The following is a 14,283-nucleotide window of genomic DNA, read 5'->3' on the forward strand; positions in this document are numbered from 1 at the left end:
AAAGACTCAGCTCAACATCGTCATCTGATTTGGGCAAGTCCACCACTACTGGCTATCTGATTTACAAGTGTGATGGGATCCACAAAAGAACCATCGAAAATTTTGAGGAGGCTGCTGAGATGGGAAAGGGCTTCTTCAAGCATACCTGGGTCTTGGGTAAGCTAAAAGTTGAACGTGAGAGTGCTATCACCACTGCTACTTCCCTGCTGGCAATTAAGACCAGTCAGTACTGGTCTTATGTGACCATCATCAATGGCCCAGGATGCAGAGACTTTAACAAAAACCTGATTACAGGCACATCTCAGGCTAACTGTGCTGCCCTGATTGTTGCTGCTGGTGTTGTTGAATTTGAAGCTGGTATTTCCAAGAATGGGCAGACACGTGAACACACCCTTCTGGCTTACACGCTGGGTGTGAAACTAATTGTTGGTGTTAACAAAATGGATCCCAATGGGCCATTCTAAAGAGGAGAGATGGGGGCCGGGCGTGGTGGCTCACACCTGTAATCCCAGCACTTTGGGAGGCTGAGGTGGGTGGATCACGAAGTCAGGAGCTCAAGACCAGCCTGACCAAGATGGTGAAACCCCATCTCCACTAAAAATACAAACATTAGCTGGGCCTGGTGGCGGGCACCTGTAATCCCAGCTTCTTTTTTTTTTTTTTTTTTTTTTTTTTTTTTGAGACGGAGTCTCACTGTGTCTCCCAGGCTGGAGTGCAGTGGCGCGATCTCGGCTCACTGCAAGCTCCGCCCCCCGGGTTCACGCCATTCTCCCGCCTCAGCCTCCCGAGTAGCTGGGACTACAGGCGCCCGCTACCGCGCCCGGCTAGGTTTTTGTATTTTTAGTAGAGACGGGGTTTCACCATGTTAGCCAGGATAGTCTCGATCTCCTGACCTTGTGATCCACCCGCCTCGGCCTCCCAAAGTGCTGGGATTACAGGCTTGAGCCACCGCGCCCGGCCAATCCCAGCTTCTTAGGAGGCTGAGGCAGAGAATTGCTTGAAACCGGGAGGCAGAGGTTGCAGTGAGTTGAGATCGTGCCACTGCACTCCAGCCTGGGCAACAGAGTGAGACTCCATCTAAAAAAAAAAAAAGAAGAGGAGCGATGGGATAAATCATTAAGGAAATCAGCACCTACATTAAGAAATTGGCTACAGGCCGGGCGCGGTGGCTCAAGCCTGTAATCCCAGCACTTTGGAGGCCGAGACGGGCGGATCGCAAGGTCAGGAGATCGAGACCATCCACGGCGAAACCCCGTCTCTACTAAAAACACAAAAAATTAGCCGGGCGAGGTGGCGGCGCCTGTGGTCCCAGCTACTCGGGAGGCTGAGGCAGGAGAATGGCGGGAACCCGGGAGGCGGAGCTTGCAGTGAGCTGAGATCTGGCCACAGCACTCCAGCCCGGGCGACAGAGCGAGACTCCGTCTCAAAAAAAAAAAAAAAAAACGAAATTGGCTACAACCCTGACATAGTAGTATTTGTGCCAATATCTGGGTGGAGTGGTGACAACAGGCGGGAGCCAAGAGCTCACATGCCTTGGCTCAAGGGATGGGAAGTCACCTGTAAAGATGGCAATGCTGTGGAACCACGCTGCTCAGAAGCTCTAGATCGCATCCTACCAACTCACAAGCTCTTGGTTCTGCCCCTCCAGATGTCCGCAATATTGGTGTTATTGATACTGTCACTGTGGGCCATGTGGAGACTGGTGTTCCCAGACCTGGCATGGGTTTTGAGACCTTTGCTCCAGTAAGTGTTAGAATTGAAGCAAAAATCTGTTGAAATGCAGCATGAAGCTGGGAAGCTTAAATATAATACATAGTATTTAGTGCAAAGGAAGCATTGTGAATAGCCACTCTTGTTCCTGGAACTCAGGTGTACAGGTGCGGTGCCTTGGTCTTCAGAAAGAAGCAAAGCATGGCTTGGGGCTCATGCCTGTAATCCCACCACTTTGGGAGGCCAAGGCGGGAGGATTACTTGAGGCCAGGAGTTCGAGACCAGCCTGGGCAACAGGCTGCCCCTGATTTCATGAGAAATTTAAACATTTAAAAATCATGCCTGTAATCCCAGCACTTTGGGAGGCCGAGTGAGGCGGATCACTTGAAGTCAGGAGTTCAAGACCAGCCCGGCCAACATGGTGAAAACCCATCTCTACTAAAAATACAAAAATTAGGCCGGGCGCGGTGGCTCACGCCTGTAATCCCAGCACTTTGGGAGGCTGAGGCAGGCGGATCACAAGGTCAGGAGATCGAGACCATCCTGGCTAACACGGTGAAACCCCGTCTCTACTAAAAATACAAAAAACTAGCCGGGTGTGGTGGCGGCGCCTGTAGTCCCAGCTACTCGGGAGGCTGAGGCAGGAGAATGGCGGGAACCCGGGAGGCGGAGCTTGCAGTGAGCTGAGATCCGGCCACTGCACTCCAGCCTGGGCGACAGAGCGAGACTCCATCTCAAAAAAAAACAAAAAAAAACAAAAATTAGCCAGGTGTGGTGGCGGGCACCTATAATCCCAGCTACTTGGGAGTATGGGGCAGGAGCGTTGTTTGAACCCGGGAGGCAGAGGTTGCAGTGAGCTGAGATGGCGCCATTGTTCTCCAGCCTGGGTGACAAGAGCGAAACTCTATCAAAAAAAAGAAAAAGAAAGAAAGGGGGGGCGAGGGAGAGAGAGAGAGAGAGAAAGAAAGAGAAAGAGAAAGAAAGAGAAAAAGAAAAAGAAAAGAAAGAAAAAGAAAGAAAGAAAGAAGAAAAGAAAGAGAGAAAGAAAGATTAATTAGCTGGGCATGGTGGCGTGGGCCTGTAGTCCCAGCTATTCTGGAGGCTAAGGCAGGAGGATAACTTGAACCTGAGAGTTCAAGGTTACAGTAAGCTATGATGGAGTCACTGAGTTCAAGGTGGCAGTGAGCTATGATCATGCCACTGCACTACAGCCCGGGCAACACAGTGAGATGCTGTCTCAAAAAAAAAAAAAAAAAAAAAAAAAGCAGACTCCAGATCAAACTCTGGAGGGTCTGAACTGGGTAGTTCATCTAGCAGTTGCTCAGGAGGACGCCAGGGATGGGGGATGTCCCCTCATGCAACACACACCAGAAGTCCTCTGAAGACCCCTTCAGACATTGCTCCCCTCTCCAAAGTTCCCTCGGCAGGGATATTATCCCAGTTTCCTTCTCGCCGATCTTTCCCACCCTCTCTGGCTCAGTGTCTCCCACACTCTTCCCTTTACCCTTCTTTCTCCCTGTCCTCTCCAAGCCCTTTTCCATCTAGAGCAATTTAGCCCCTGGCCTTCTCCAGATCTCCCACCCCACCAGTTCCCTCACCAGGAGGAGCAAACAGAAGGTGGCAGTGGAGGCCGGGCATGGTGGCTCACACCTGTAATCCCAGCACTTTGGGAGGCTGAGGCGGGTGGATCACCTGAAGTCGGAAGTTCAAGATTAGCCTGACCAACATGGAGAAACCCCGTCTCTACTAAAAATACCAAATTAACCGGGCATGGTGGTCCATGCCTGTAATCCCAGCTATTCGGGAGGCTGAGGCAAGAGAATCGCTTGAACCCAGGAGGCGGAGGTTGTGGTGAGCCGAGATCGCGCCATTGCACTCCAGCCTGGGCAACAAGCGTGAAACTCTGGCTCAAAAAAAAAAAAGAAGGCGGCAGTGGAGCAGGAGAGGCTGTAGGGGCGCCGCGCTGGGCTACCCACCATGCTCCTCCAGGGTCTGCTCCCCAAGCTCACCCAGGGTAGGGTATGCTTGACCATGTGGTGGAGACCTTTGTGATGAATATCACCTTGTTATTTTCATATTTGTCTCTGTGAATAGTTCACCTTTTATTTATTTATTTTTTTGATAGAAATGGGGTTTCATCACGTTGGCCAGGCTGGTCTCGAACTCCTGACCTCAAGTGATCCACCCACCTCGGCCTCTCAAAGTGCTGGGATTATAGAACTGAGCCACTGCGCCCGGCCTAATTCACCTTTTCAAGAAAAGCATTGTTTCCTAAGGGCACCTGGGAGGATGTGAACACTGGGGTGACATATGTCAGTGGGTGGCTGACTTCACATTAGTTAAATTTTCATACAGTCCTACTGGTTCAAATAATCATAATTATAGCTGACACTTACACAATACTTATGACATACAAGACACCAACTCATTCGGTCCTCCTCCCAACACTAGGAGGGAAACTGAGGCACAGAGAGGCTAGGCAAGTTGCTTAGCATCCACCAGCGAGTGGCAGGCCAGGATTTGGCTCCAGAGCCCAGGTTTAAAAGCCTGCAGACCACCAGGTCTGTCTTGCAAGGAGGACAGGGCAGGGGCTTCTAATTTTGTACCCTGAAGGGCAGTTTCTTCATGTTCTAAGCTTGTCCACGCAACATTCACTTCCCTTCTTCCACACCTTTTTTTTTTTTTTGAGACGGAGTTTCACTCTCGTTGCCCAGGCTGGAGTGCAATGACGCAATCTCAGCTCACTGCAACCTCTGTCTCGCAGGTTTAAGCGATTCTCCTGTCTCAGCCTCCCGAATAGCTGGGATTACAAGTATGAGCCACCATGCCTGGCTAATTTTGTACTTCTAGTAGAGACAGGGTTTCTCCATATTGGTCAGGTTGGTCTACAAACTTCCGACCTCAGGTGATCTGCCCACCTTGACCTCCCAAAGTACTGGGATTACAGGCATGAGCCACCGCACCCAGCCCTTTCTTCCACTTTTAAGGAAACCTAGGCTGGGCATGGTGGCTCACGCCTGTAATCCCAGCACTTTCCTAGCACTTTGGGAGGCCAAGGTGGGAGGATCACCTGAGCCCAGGAGTTTGAGACCAGCCTGGGCAACACGGCAAGACCCCATCTCTACAAAATGAAAAATTAGCTGGGCGTGGTGGCACAAGCCTGTAGTCCCAGCAAGGAGATGGGAGGATGGCTTGAGCCTGGGAGGTCAAGGTTGCAGTGAGCTGTGATCATGCCACTGCACTCCAGCCTGGGTGACAGAGGGAGGCTCTGTCTCAAAAAAAAAGGAAACCCAGATTTTGCACAGGTCTCTACCCCTCCACAAAAGGATCCTAGTGCCAGCTTCAGAGTAAATCCCAGTGTCTCTTCCTCACCTTTTGATAATAGCATTCAACTTTCCTTTGGGAAAACTGCCCTTCTTCCATTGGATATACTCTGCTGGGAGGGTTGTTGGGCCACAAATCCACATCAAAAGATAATCGTGGGCCTCAAGCTGTGCCGGGCAGGCTGCCTCTCCTTGGCATTTGAATTTTGAGCAGAGAGACAAAAATTGAAGACAATTAGGCCTGAGCTATTTCGGGAGGCAGCAGGGTAGGTATAGTGACCAAGTGTGCTGGGTTCAAGTCCAGCTCCCTCACTTCCTAGCTGTGTGGCTTTGAGGAAGTCACTTAACCTCCTGGAGGAAATGTCATCCAGGAGCCAGTCGATACCAGGCAGCAGGTTCTTCCCAGCAACGGGGCTGCAGCCCTCGATGTACCAGTGGTGGCTGTAGAGTTCAGCTCCAGGGCTTGGGAGGACAAAGGTACTGGTGGTGGCCAGTGCCTCCCCTCAGCCCCTTCCCTCCCTGCTCAAGGGTCAGCCCATCCAGGAAGCCTCCCCTGGCCCCTGGGAGAGCTTATCTGTTCCCCGGGGCACCTGGGCTCTCTGTACAGTCCCACGCCAGTGCCACCCCTTAGTGTCCCATATAAAGGGGGATCTTGATAGGCAGCACTGCATAAGGCTGTCCCTAACTGCATTGCTGAATGGGTAGTACTTAGAACAGAACCCTGCAGAGTAAGCAGCTGTTAGGACCCTGGGCCGTGAAAACATCCACCAGTCTTGCCACTTGGAGTGGACCCCTGGGGTGGCCTCATTTCCTATCCTTTCCCAGCCTGGCACTGGTTCAGAGTTCCTGTCGCCTTCAGGGAAGGACTCAGCTACCCCTACCTGATGTGGCCCCCTCCCGCCCTCTGGCTGCACTCCCTCCCACACATGACTCTATGCCCCTCCCCATTTCCCAAGAGCCTTTGCTCTTCATGCCTGTCCTGTGATCCCCTCTGCCTGAACCTCTGCTGGCCTCGTACAGCTATTCAGGTTGTCCACTGCACATGGGGTCCTGGCTACAACAGAGAATTGGGAGCTGAATTTCAGCCCATGTTCCATTCAAAAAGTTGGAGCCCTGGTCTGGAGCTGTGTCCCTTTTTCTAATTCATCCCTATGAGAGTTGGAGTTCCCCTGGTGAACCGTCTTCCCCTTCCTCTACCTGGAAAACTACTCACATTTTATTCCCAGTTTTAACATGACCTCCTCTAGGAAGCCTGCCTGGACTCCTCCGGATGGAATCAGTTGCACCGTGTCCCATGCTTCTATAACTTTTTTTGCATCCCTTTGACATAGCCGCAGCTCACCATTGACTGCAATGGTCTGTTCCTTTCTGTCCCCTGCTGGATTGTGGGTCCCAGGTGGTCTCTAACGCTGTTGAATCAACAAATGACTCAGCCAGGAATCAGGGCAAGGAGTGGTTTATTTCACAGCTGAGTGAAGGATGAGGCCCACAGCCTCGGTAGCAGCAGTAGCAGCTCCTCCCCGCCCAGTCCTCTCTTCTTGGTATGGTAGCCAAAGGCCAGGTCAGGAGCCAGGGAAACAGCCAGGGCACAGCCCTCCCGCCACAGGAGCTGGGTGGCCACAGAGCAGCAGCGGGCAGCAGTAGCAGCAGCAGGTTGGGGTGGAGGAGGGGGAGTGTTAGTTTGGCTGGCTGACTCCCATGCCCCCATGGATAGTGTTTGGTGAGGGTTGGGGGACCTGGACTGCTAGGTGGAGGGACATCTGGAGTGGCTCAGTCAGCTGTGAAGATGCGGCTGGAAATGTCATCCAGGAGCCAGTCGATGCCTGGCAGCAGGTTCTCCCCGGTGACGGCACTGCAGCCCTGGATGCACCAGTGGTGGCTGCGGATGGAGTCCAGCTCCAGGGCCTGGAAGAACAAAGGTGCTGATGGTGGTGGTCAGTGACTGCAGACCCTGCCTTCCCTCAGCCCCTTCCCTTCCCAGCCCAGAGGAGCTCCATGCCTCCCTCAAGGCCCTGTTCCAGGTCATCCCATCCAGGAAGCCCCGCTGGGCCCTGGGAGACTTTGTCAGCCCCCAGGGGCACCTGGGCTCTCCGTCCAGTACCACACCAGTGCCGCCCCTTAGTGACGTAAATGCAACACGGGCTCTTGAGCATCCACCAGGATCTGGGCATCATGCCAAGAGCCCCACACATCCTCTCTCATTCTCCTCTAGTCCTCATGAGCCAGGGATTGTGTCAGCCATTTCACCAAGGAGGAAACCAAAGTTCAGAGAGGTTAAGCAACCTGCCTAAGGGCACATAGCTCATAAGTGGCACAGCCAAGATTTTAACGCTGCTCTTTCTCACTGTGGTGCTTGAGCACTAGAATCATGGTTAAAATGTGGGCTCTGGAGTCAGACAGGCTTCTGGTCTATTTAGTGGCTGTGTGACCTGGGACAAGTTACCTAATCTCTCTGAGCCTGCTTCACCATGTGTAAAATAATAGTTCTTACCTCATGAGGTTGTTGTGAGAATGAAATGAGTTAATCCATGCTAGGAGCAGAGCATACTGAAAGCACTCTGTTTGTGCTGGCTACTGTTAGCCTGTGAACAACACATGTGCCATTCTGCCTTCCCCAGGCTGTGGGCCACCCCATGCCTTATTAATCACTGGATCCCCAGTGCCCTGCATAGGTCCTGCCACCTAGCAGGGGCTAATAAATGCTTTTATTATTACTTTTTTTGGTTATTTTTAATAAATGCTTTTAAAATAAAAAAAGTGCGCCCCTTTCCCTCAGCGAGCCTGTCCCAGGGCCTGGACTCACCTCGCGGATGGCATTAGAGGACAGTGCTCCAGGCAGGTCCTGCTTGTTGGCAAAGATGAGGAGGGTTGCTCCGGCCAGGCGCTGGGGAAGAGAAGACAGAGGGGTGGGGTGGGGACTCAGAGGACAGCCTGACCCCTCCTCTAATGGCCCAAAGCATCTGGGGTGAAGGATCGACCTGGAAGATCAAGGTGAGGCCCTGTGGTGGTGGGAGAGGCCCAGGAGTGAGTTTGTGGACATAGCCATCAAGGCTGGACCACATGGGCGATGGCAGTCCTGGGCCAGGGTTCTGGTTCCAGTCAACCACCACAGGGGACACCGCTGTCCCCCATGCTTCAGCTTCCTCTTCCATAAACAGGGAGGGGTGCTGGATAAGATGATCCCTGAGCTCTCTGTGGTTCTAGACTGCTCCAATCTGATGACCAGATGTGCACAGAGAATGTGATCTCCCCCTCTTCTGGGTTCACACAGCCCTTTAACCATTCTACTCCCAACAGGCCACGCCGTCCACCTCTGATTCTAGTTGTTTCCACATATGCGTCTGTTATTGGGAGATGTGGGTGGACGGGTCTAACCCTTGGGCCTTGACCTGCCTTGACCAGCATTTGATGGCCCTTATCTCATTTGACCTGCTTCACTCACACAGGAGGTGTGTGCAGTGTGCCCAGGACAATCCTGACTCTGCCTACAGAATCCCCCCTTTCACTCTCACAAGTGTCCTCATTTTCAACTAAATGCAATGTTGTAGCTTCAATCAAACACTGGAAACAAAAAGTATATTAGTGGAAAAACTGGTGAAATTCAAATAAAATCTGTAATTAAGATAATAGTAATTCACCAATGTTGATTTATTAGTTTGGACAGGCCACGGTTAGGTAAGATGGGGAAGCAAGGTAAAGGGTATATGGGGGACCTCTGTACTATCTTTGCAAGTTTCCTTCTTTTTTTTTTTGAGATGGAGTCTTGCTCCGATGCCCACTCTGGAGTGCAGTGGCACAATCTCAGCTCACTGCAAGCTCTGCCTTCCAGGTTCACACCATTCTCCTGCCTCAGCCTCCTGAGTAGCTGGGACTACAGGCGCCCGCCACCATGCCCGGCTAATTTTTTGTATTTTTGTAGAGACGGGGTTTCACCGTGTTAGCCAGGATGGTCTCGATCTCCTGACCTCGTGATCTGCCCATCTCGGCCTCCCAAAGTGCTGGGATTACAGGTGTGAGTCACCGCGCCCTGCCCCTTTTTTTTTTTTTTTTTTTTTTGAGACAGGGTCTTGCTCTGTCACCCAGGAGGCTGGAGTGCAGTAGCATGATCACAGCTCACTGCAGCCTCGACCTCCTAGGTTCAACTGATCCTCCTGTCTGAGCCTCCAGAGTAGCTAGGACTACAGGTGCGTGCCACCACCCCTGGCTGAGGTCACACAGCGAAGAGTCAGCCTCTTGAGCCAGGCTCCACGGCCTCTCAAAGCTTCATGCTGGCCTTGGGTCATCCTCCCTAAAGCCCAATGATGTGGGTGTCATCATCACCATTTCAAGGCACAGAAACTGATGCTCAGGGTATTGACGTAGTAACACCCCAGGGACGTTAACTCAATCTCAGTCCACAGCATGTGTCCTGCCTCTGGCACCATGGGCCTCCCATGGTGGGGGCCCAGTGAAGGAATGGATCCTGCCTCTAGTTTCCCTCTGGGGCCACGGACCCCTCTGGGCATCTGCTGAGAAGGCGGCCACATGTCCACACATTTGCACAAAGGGTAGGAGCTGCCCACCTCCTCCACCAGCAGGCTCTGGAGCTCCCGCTGGCAGTCCTGCATGCGCTGGTGGTCCGCGCTGTCCACTACCCAGATGAGGCCGTCGGTGCTCTCAAAGTAGTTCCGCCAGTAGGACCGCAGGGACTTCTGGCCACCCACATCCCAGATGTTCAGCTTGAATCTGGGCAAGAAGCAGGTGACAAGAGGGTCAGCTGGGCCCCTCTCCCACCTTCCCTGCCCTGCTCTGGGTTGGCCCACCCATGGGGCCCCTGCTCACCCTCGGTGCTCCAGGGTCTTGATGTTGAAGCCCAGCGTTGGGGAGATGGTGTCGATGTCCTCCCCATTGAACTTCTTCAGGATGGTTGTCTTTCCAGCATTGTCCAGGCCACTGGGGCGCAGCAGGTTAAGGAGAAGTCCCTGTTCTCCGCCGGGTGGTGACATCGTCACAGAGCCCCTCTTAGGGGACTCATTATTTTCCGCCATGTATCAAACTGAGTTCAGCACATGCCTGGCCATCATTGGCCCACAATAAATGTGAAAGTATCAAGATATAAATATCATCTCTTCTGCCCAAAAGCTCCTTAATTTGTTGAACACCTACTATGTGCCAGACTCTCTTCTGGGTGCTTGAGGACAAAGCCCTGCCCTTAGGAAGCTTACACTCTAGTGGGAAGACAGTCAATAAAGTACAAATTGAGAAAAGGAGGAGCTGCCAGGTCCTGGCTAGTACCATCAACACAACAGAGAGGATTTCCGAGAGGGCTATCGGAGGCTCTTTCAGCTCGGGTGCCGGGCAAGGCCCCTCTGAGGTGTCTGGAGTTGAGACCCAAAATACAAGGAGCAAGCTTTTTGAAGAACTAAGGGAAGAACAGGTATCTGGAGGAAGCCACCCTCATGTGTTTCTGGAATATTCCAGACCTGCTACTGCAGAGTGCAAATTAATGGGTGTGCTTACTGTGGGAGGGAACCACCCTCCTCTATCCTCCCAACACTGCAGCTCAGTTGGGCGTGGTGGGGTGGGCAGGTCCTGGACTGGACCACCTCTCCCTGCTCATCGGAGCTGGGGTGAATGAGCCCAGTCCAGGAGAGGGGTGAGGAGGAGACTTCCCCTGAGGCCCAGCCTTAGTCCCTGGAATCTGGCCGCTGATGAGCCCCTGCCCCCAAGCCATCATCCATGTTTCCTTCCCCTCTCGATCATCCCCACTGGCTGATGAGCTTGCTGTTCTTTCTCCCACCTTCAAAAGAGCAAATAGGCCGGGCGCGGTGGCTCACACCTGTAATCCCAGCACTTTGGGAGGCCGAGGCAGGTGGATCGCCTGAGGTCAGGAGTTCGAGACCACCCTGGCCAACATGGCGAAACTCCATCTCTACTAAAAATAAAAAAAACAGCTGGGTGTGGTGCTGGGCACCTGTAATCCCAGCTACTTGGGAGGCTGAGGCAGAATTGCTTGAACTCGGGAGGCAGAGGTTACAGTGAGCTAAGAACCTGCTTCTCCCCCAGTCCTCTCCACCTCAGCAAATGGCTCCTCACCCTTCTAATTGCTCAGGCCAGAAACTTCCATGACCTCACTACTTCCATCATGGTCCAAGTCACCATTCTATCTTGTCTGCATCACTGCAGTGGCCAAACTGGTCTCTGATTCCTTCTATCCTCTGCACTTCTCACTGAAAGGGAAAACCAAAAACCAAAAGGCCCTAGCTGAGGTGGTTCCCAGTCAACAGTCCTCCCCACTCCAGACACACTGCGCTCCTCGCCAGTCCTCTGAACACGCCAGTTAGTCCTCCCAGGGCCTCTGACTTGCTGTTCCCTTTGCTTTAAAGTTTCCCCCCAGACTGCTATAAGGTTCAACCCTCACCTCCCTCATGTACTCAACTGTCGCTTTTTTTTGAGACAGAGTTTCTCTCGTCACCCAGGCTGGAGTGCAATGGCGCGATCTCAGCTTACCGGCTCACTGTAATCTCTGCCTCCTGGGTTCTAGCAATTCTCTTGCCTCAGCCTCCTGGGTAGCTGGGATTAAAGGTGTCCACCACCACACCCAGCTAATTTTTGTATTTTCAGTAGAGACGGGATTTCACCATGTTGGCCAGGCTGGTCTCAAACTCCTGACCTCAGGTGATCCATCTGCCTTGGTCTTTCAAAGTGCTGGGATTACAGGTGTGAGCCACCATGCCCTGCCATCACACAGTGGCCTTCTTTGACCACCCTAAATTGCATTATTCTCCATACATAGATATGTAGTGGGAGCTCATCCTGGAGCAGTAGAAGGCCCTGTTCCCCAGAAGCATGGTCCAAAGCATGGCCCATATACATATATAATATGTATGGAGAATATATATATGTATAGATAGAGACGAGGTCTATGTTGCTCAGGCTGGTCTCAAACTCCTGGGCTCAAGCAAGCCTCCCACCTCAGCCTCCCAAAGTGCTAGGGTTATAGGTGTGTGCCACTGAGCACCCAGCCTCTATTACATATTTTACTTATTTCCTGTGTTATTATTTTTCTACCCCCCTGCATTACAGAATTTCCATGAAGGTAACATTTTTTTTTTGTTTTAGTACCCTGGCCCCTAGGACAGTGCCTAGCACATATTAGGCACTCAATATCAAATGAGTGAACTGTATGCTTTTCTCAGAGCTCTTTAAAACAGACATGGGGCCGGGCGCGGTGGCTCACGCCTGGAATCCCAACACTTTGGGAGGCCAAGGCAAGTAGATCACTTGAGGTCAGGAATTCGAGACCAGCCTGACCAACAAGGTGAAATCCCGTCTCTACTAAAAATATTCTTTAAAATGAGCCGGGCGTGGTGGTGGGCACCTGTAATCCCAGCTATTTGGGAGGCTGAGGCAGGGGAATCGCTTGAACCCGGGAGACGGAGATTGCAGTGAGCTGAGATTGCGCCACTGCACTCCTGCCTGGGCAACAAGAGCGAACCTCCGTCTCAAATAAAATAAAATAAAATAAAACAGACATGGGCCGGACTCCGTGGCTCATGCCTATAATCTCAGAGTTTTGGGAGGCTGAGGTGGGAGGATCACTTGAGCCTAGAAGCCACTGCACTCCAGCCAGGGCAATAGAGCAAGACCCTATCTCAAAAATGTGAGATTTGATTATTAAGTTATATGTGCACGTAAGCGTCTTATCTCCCCTGCCATTCCCCCGCGGGGCCTGGCACAGAGCAGAGGGAACAGGTGTGGGCACCTAAATGGACTCAGAAGGCGCACAGCGCGTACGGGGCACTCGGGCTCACACACACACATCCTCAGCCACAGGGTCATCCAAGGGCCGCGTAGCACCAAAGAGACGGACTGTTGGATCCACGCTCGAAAGGATCCGCAGAGCCCACATCCGCCACCCGCCACCCCGCACGCCCCCGAGATTCGCAGCTGGAGGGCGGGGCCGGGGCCTGGAACCCTTGGGCCCGGGGGAGATGAGAGCCGGGAAGGCAGCGGCCCCACGCTTGCGCCAGGCCGCCGGTGGTGGCGTCCGAGTCATCTCCGGGACCCACCGCCCCTGACACTCAGGCCACCCGCCGCTGCGCCTGCAGGCCCGCTTCTGCGGCCCTCGGAGCTGGCCCCTGCCCCAGGCCGGGGGTGCTGCGCCTCCCGGCCCCCGGGGCGATTGGTGGGGCCGGTGTGGTGACGCCAGGGGCAGTTGGGACCCGGTCGCCGCGTTCCGCTCCCGACAGGGGGCGCCCGGCACCGCCCGCCCGGCGGGGCCCCGCTACCCCCGCGGCTCCGGCGTCTGGGAGGATACAGCATGAGCAGTCGCAGCTCCCGCTCTTTCTGCTTCATCTTCTTCAGAATGGTCAGGAGCCCCATGGTCCCCGGAGCCCCTCCCGGCCGCCGTTTCTTCCCAGTCCCGGGACCCCGCTCCCGGTTCCTATTGGCTATCACGCTCGCCGACGGCATAGCCAATTGGCTGGACGCTCGTTTGGTCCCGCCCCCGCCGCACGTGATCGCGAGGTCGCCCGCGCAGCTGCTGCGAGAGTGCCCCTAGCGGCGCAGGAGCCTTTTGTGCTGCCGCCCGCCCTGAGGCTGCGCCTCCCGAAGGCTGAGGCTGGGGGAGCAAGGGCGACACCCCCACCCTTTCCCCCGCCAGACCGGGGCTCTGGGCCGGAGCGGAAACCTTGAAGTTCCTGAGTTGCATCTTGGCTGCGTCTGACCTCAGAGTCAGAACCCAGGGTCTCCAGGTACGGACGAACTCATCTTGGGGCCAGTGTAGGCCCCTGTTCCCAGCAACACGGTCCAAATCCTGCTCCTCTGGGCCCTCGGCATCGTCCTCAATCTGCCAGTGACAGAGCAGAAAGTTGGGCCTCCCCCTACCCTGCTCCTGTGGCTCTCAGTTCAGGGCGGCGGTGCCCCCTGGAGGCCGTTCGGAAACGTGCGGGGCGTCCCTGGGTTCCAGTGACGGAATTGTAGTCCGGTCCCAAAGGCTCCCCCACCCAGAGGCCCAGCGTTTCCCTGTTGAGCAGCACAATTCCTACTTTTGCGGATGGAAAAACTGAGGCCCAGATGGTGCTTAGCACAGTGGCTGGCATGTAGTAGGTGCTCGATAAATAGTTGTTGTTGAATGAATGGCTTTGTCCAAGAGTTTCATTATTTACCTTAGCGCTCAAGAAGTCCAGAGGAAGTGAGGAAATAGGTCAAGCATCAAGCATATTGTAAACTCAGGAGAGAGCCTTATTGTCTTAATTTGGTGCCCCAG

The 14,283-nt window shown here is 53.6% G+C and overlaps 1 protein-coding gene across 3 annotated transcripts; it reads right to left on the bottom strand.

Moving 5' to 3' along the window:
• Window positions 1-6,472: 6,472 nt before the first annotated feature.
• ARL2 (ADP ribosylation factor like GTPase 2) lies at window positions 6,473-13,484 on the bottom strand. Of its 3 annotated transcripts, XM_025357865.1 has the most exons (5): window positions 13,333-13,484; window positions 9,855-9,965; window positions 9,596-9,758; window positions 7,837-7,917; window positions 6,473-6,938 (listed from the first exon to the last, which is right to left on the bottom strand). In XM_025357865.1, the coding sequence occupies exons 1-5, from the start codon at window positions 13,395-13,397 to the stop codon at window positions 6,804-6,806; spliced, it is 555 nt and encodes a 184-aa protein (XP_025213650.1). In that variant the 5' UTR covers window positions 13,398-13,484; the 3' UTR covers window positions 6,473-6,803. The 3 variants fall into 3 exon arrangements, with proteins under 3 accessions (XP_025213650.1, XP_025213651.1, XP_025213649.1); XM_025357866.1 differs by lacking the exon at window positions 7,837-7,917; XM_025357864.1 differs by lacking the exons at window positions 6,473-6,938; window positions 7,837-7,917 and having other exon boundaries at window positions 9,058-9,758; window positions 13,333-13,464.
• Window positions 13,485-14,283: the final 799 nt, after the last annotated feature.

This window comes from Theropithecus gelada, chromosome 14 (assembly GCF_003255815.1).
Source record: "Theropithecus gelada isolate Dixy chromosome 14, Tgel_1.0, whole genome shotgun sequence".
NCBI classification, from domain to species: Eukaryota; Metazoa; Chordata; class Mammalia; order Primates; family Cercopithecidae; genus Theropithecus; species Theropithecus gelada.

Coding starts and splice junctions, on each gene's coding strand:
- ARL2 (XM_025357864.1), bottom strand. CDS start 13,397: ATGGGGCTCCTGACCATTCTGAAGAAGATGAAGCAGAAAGAGCGGGAG. Junction 9,966..13,332: donor GAGCTGCGACTGCTCATGCT/GTATCCTCCCAG, acceptor GCTGCGCCCCAG/TGGCCTGGACAATGCTGGAA. Junction 9,759..9,854: donor AAGACCCTGGAGCACCGAGG/GTGAGCAGGGGC, acceptor CTTCTTGCCCAG/ATTCAAGCTGAACATCTGGG.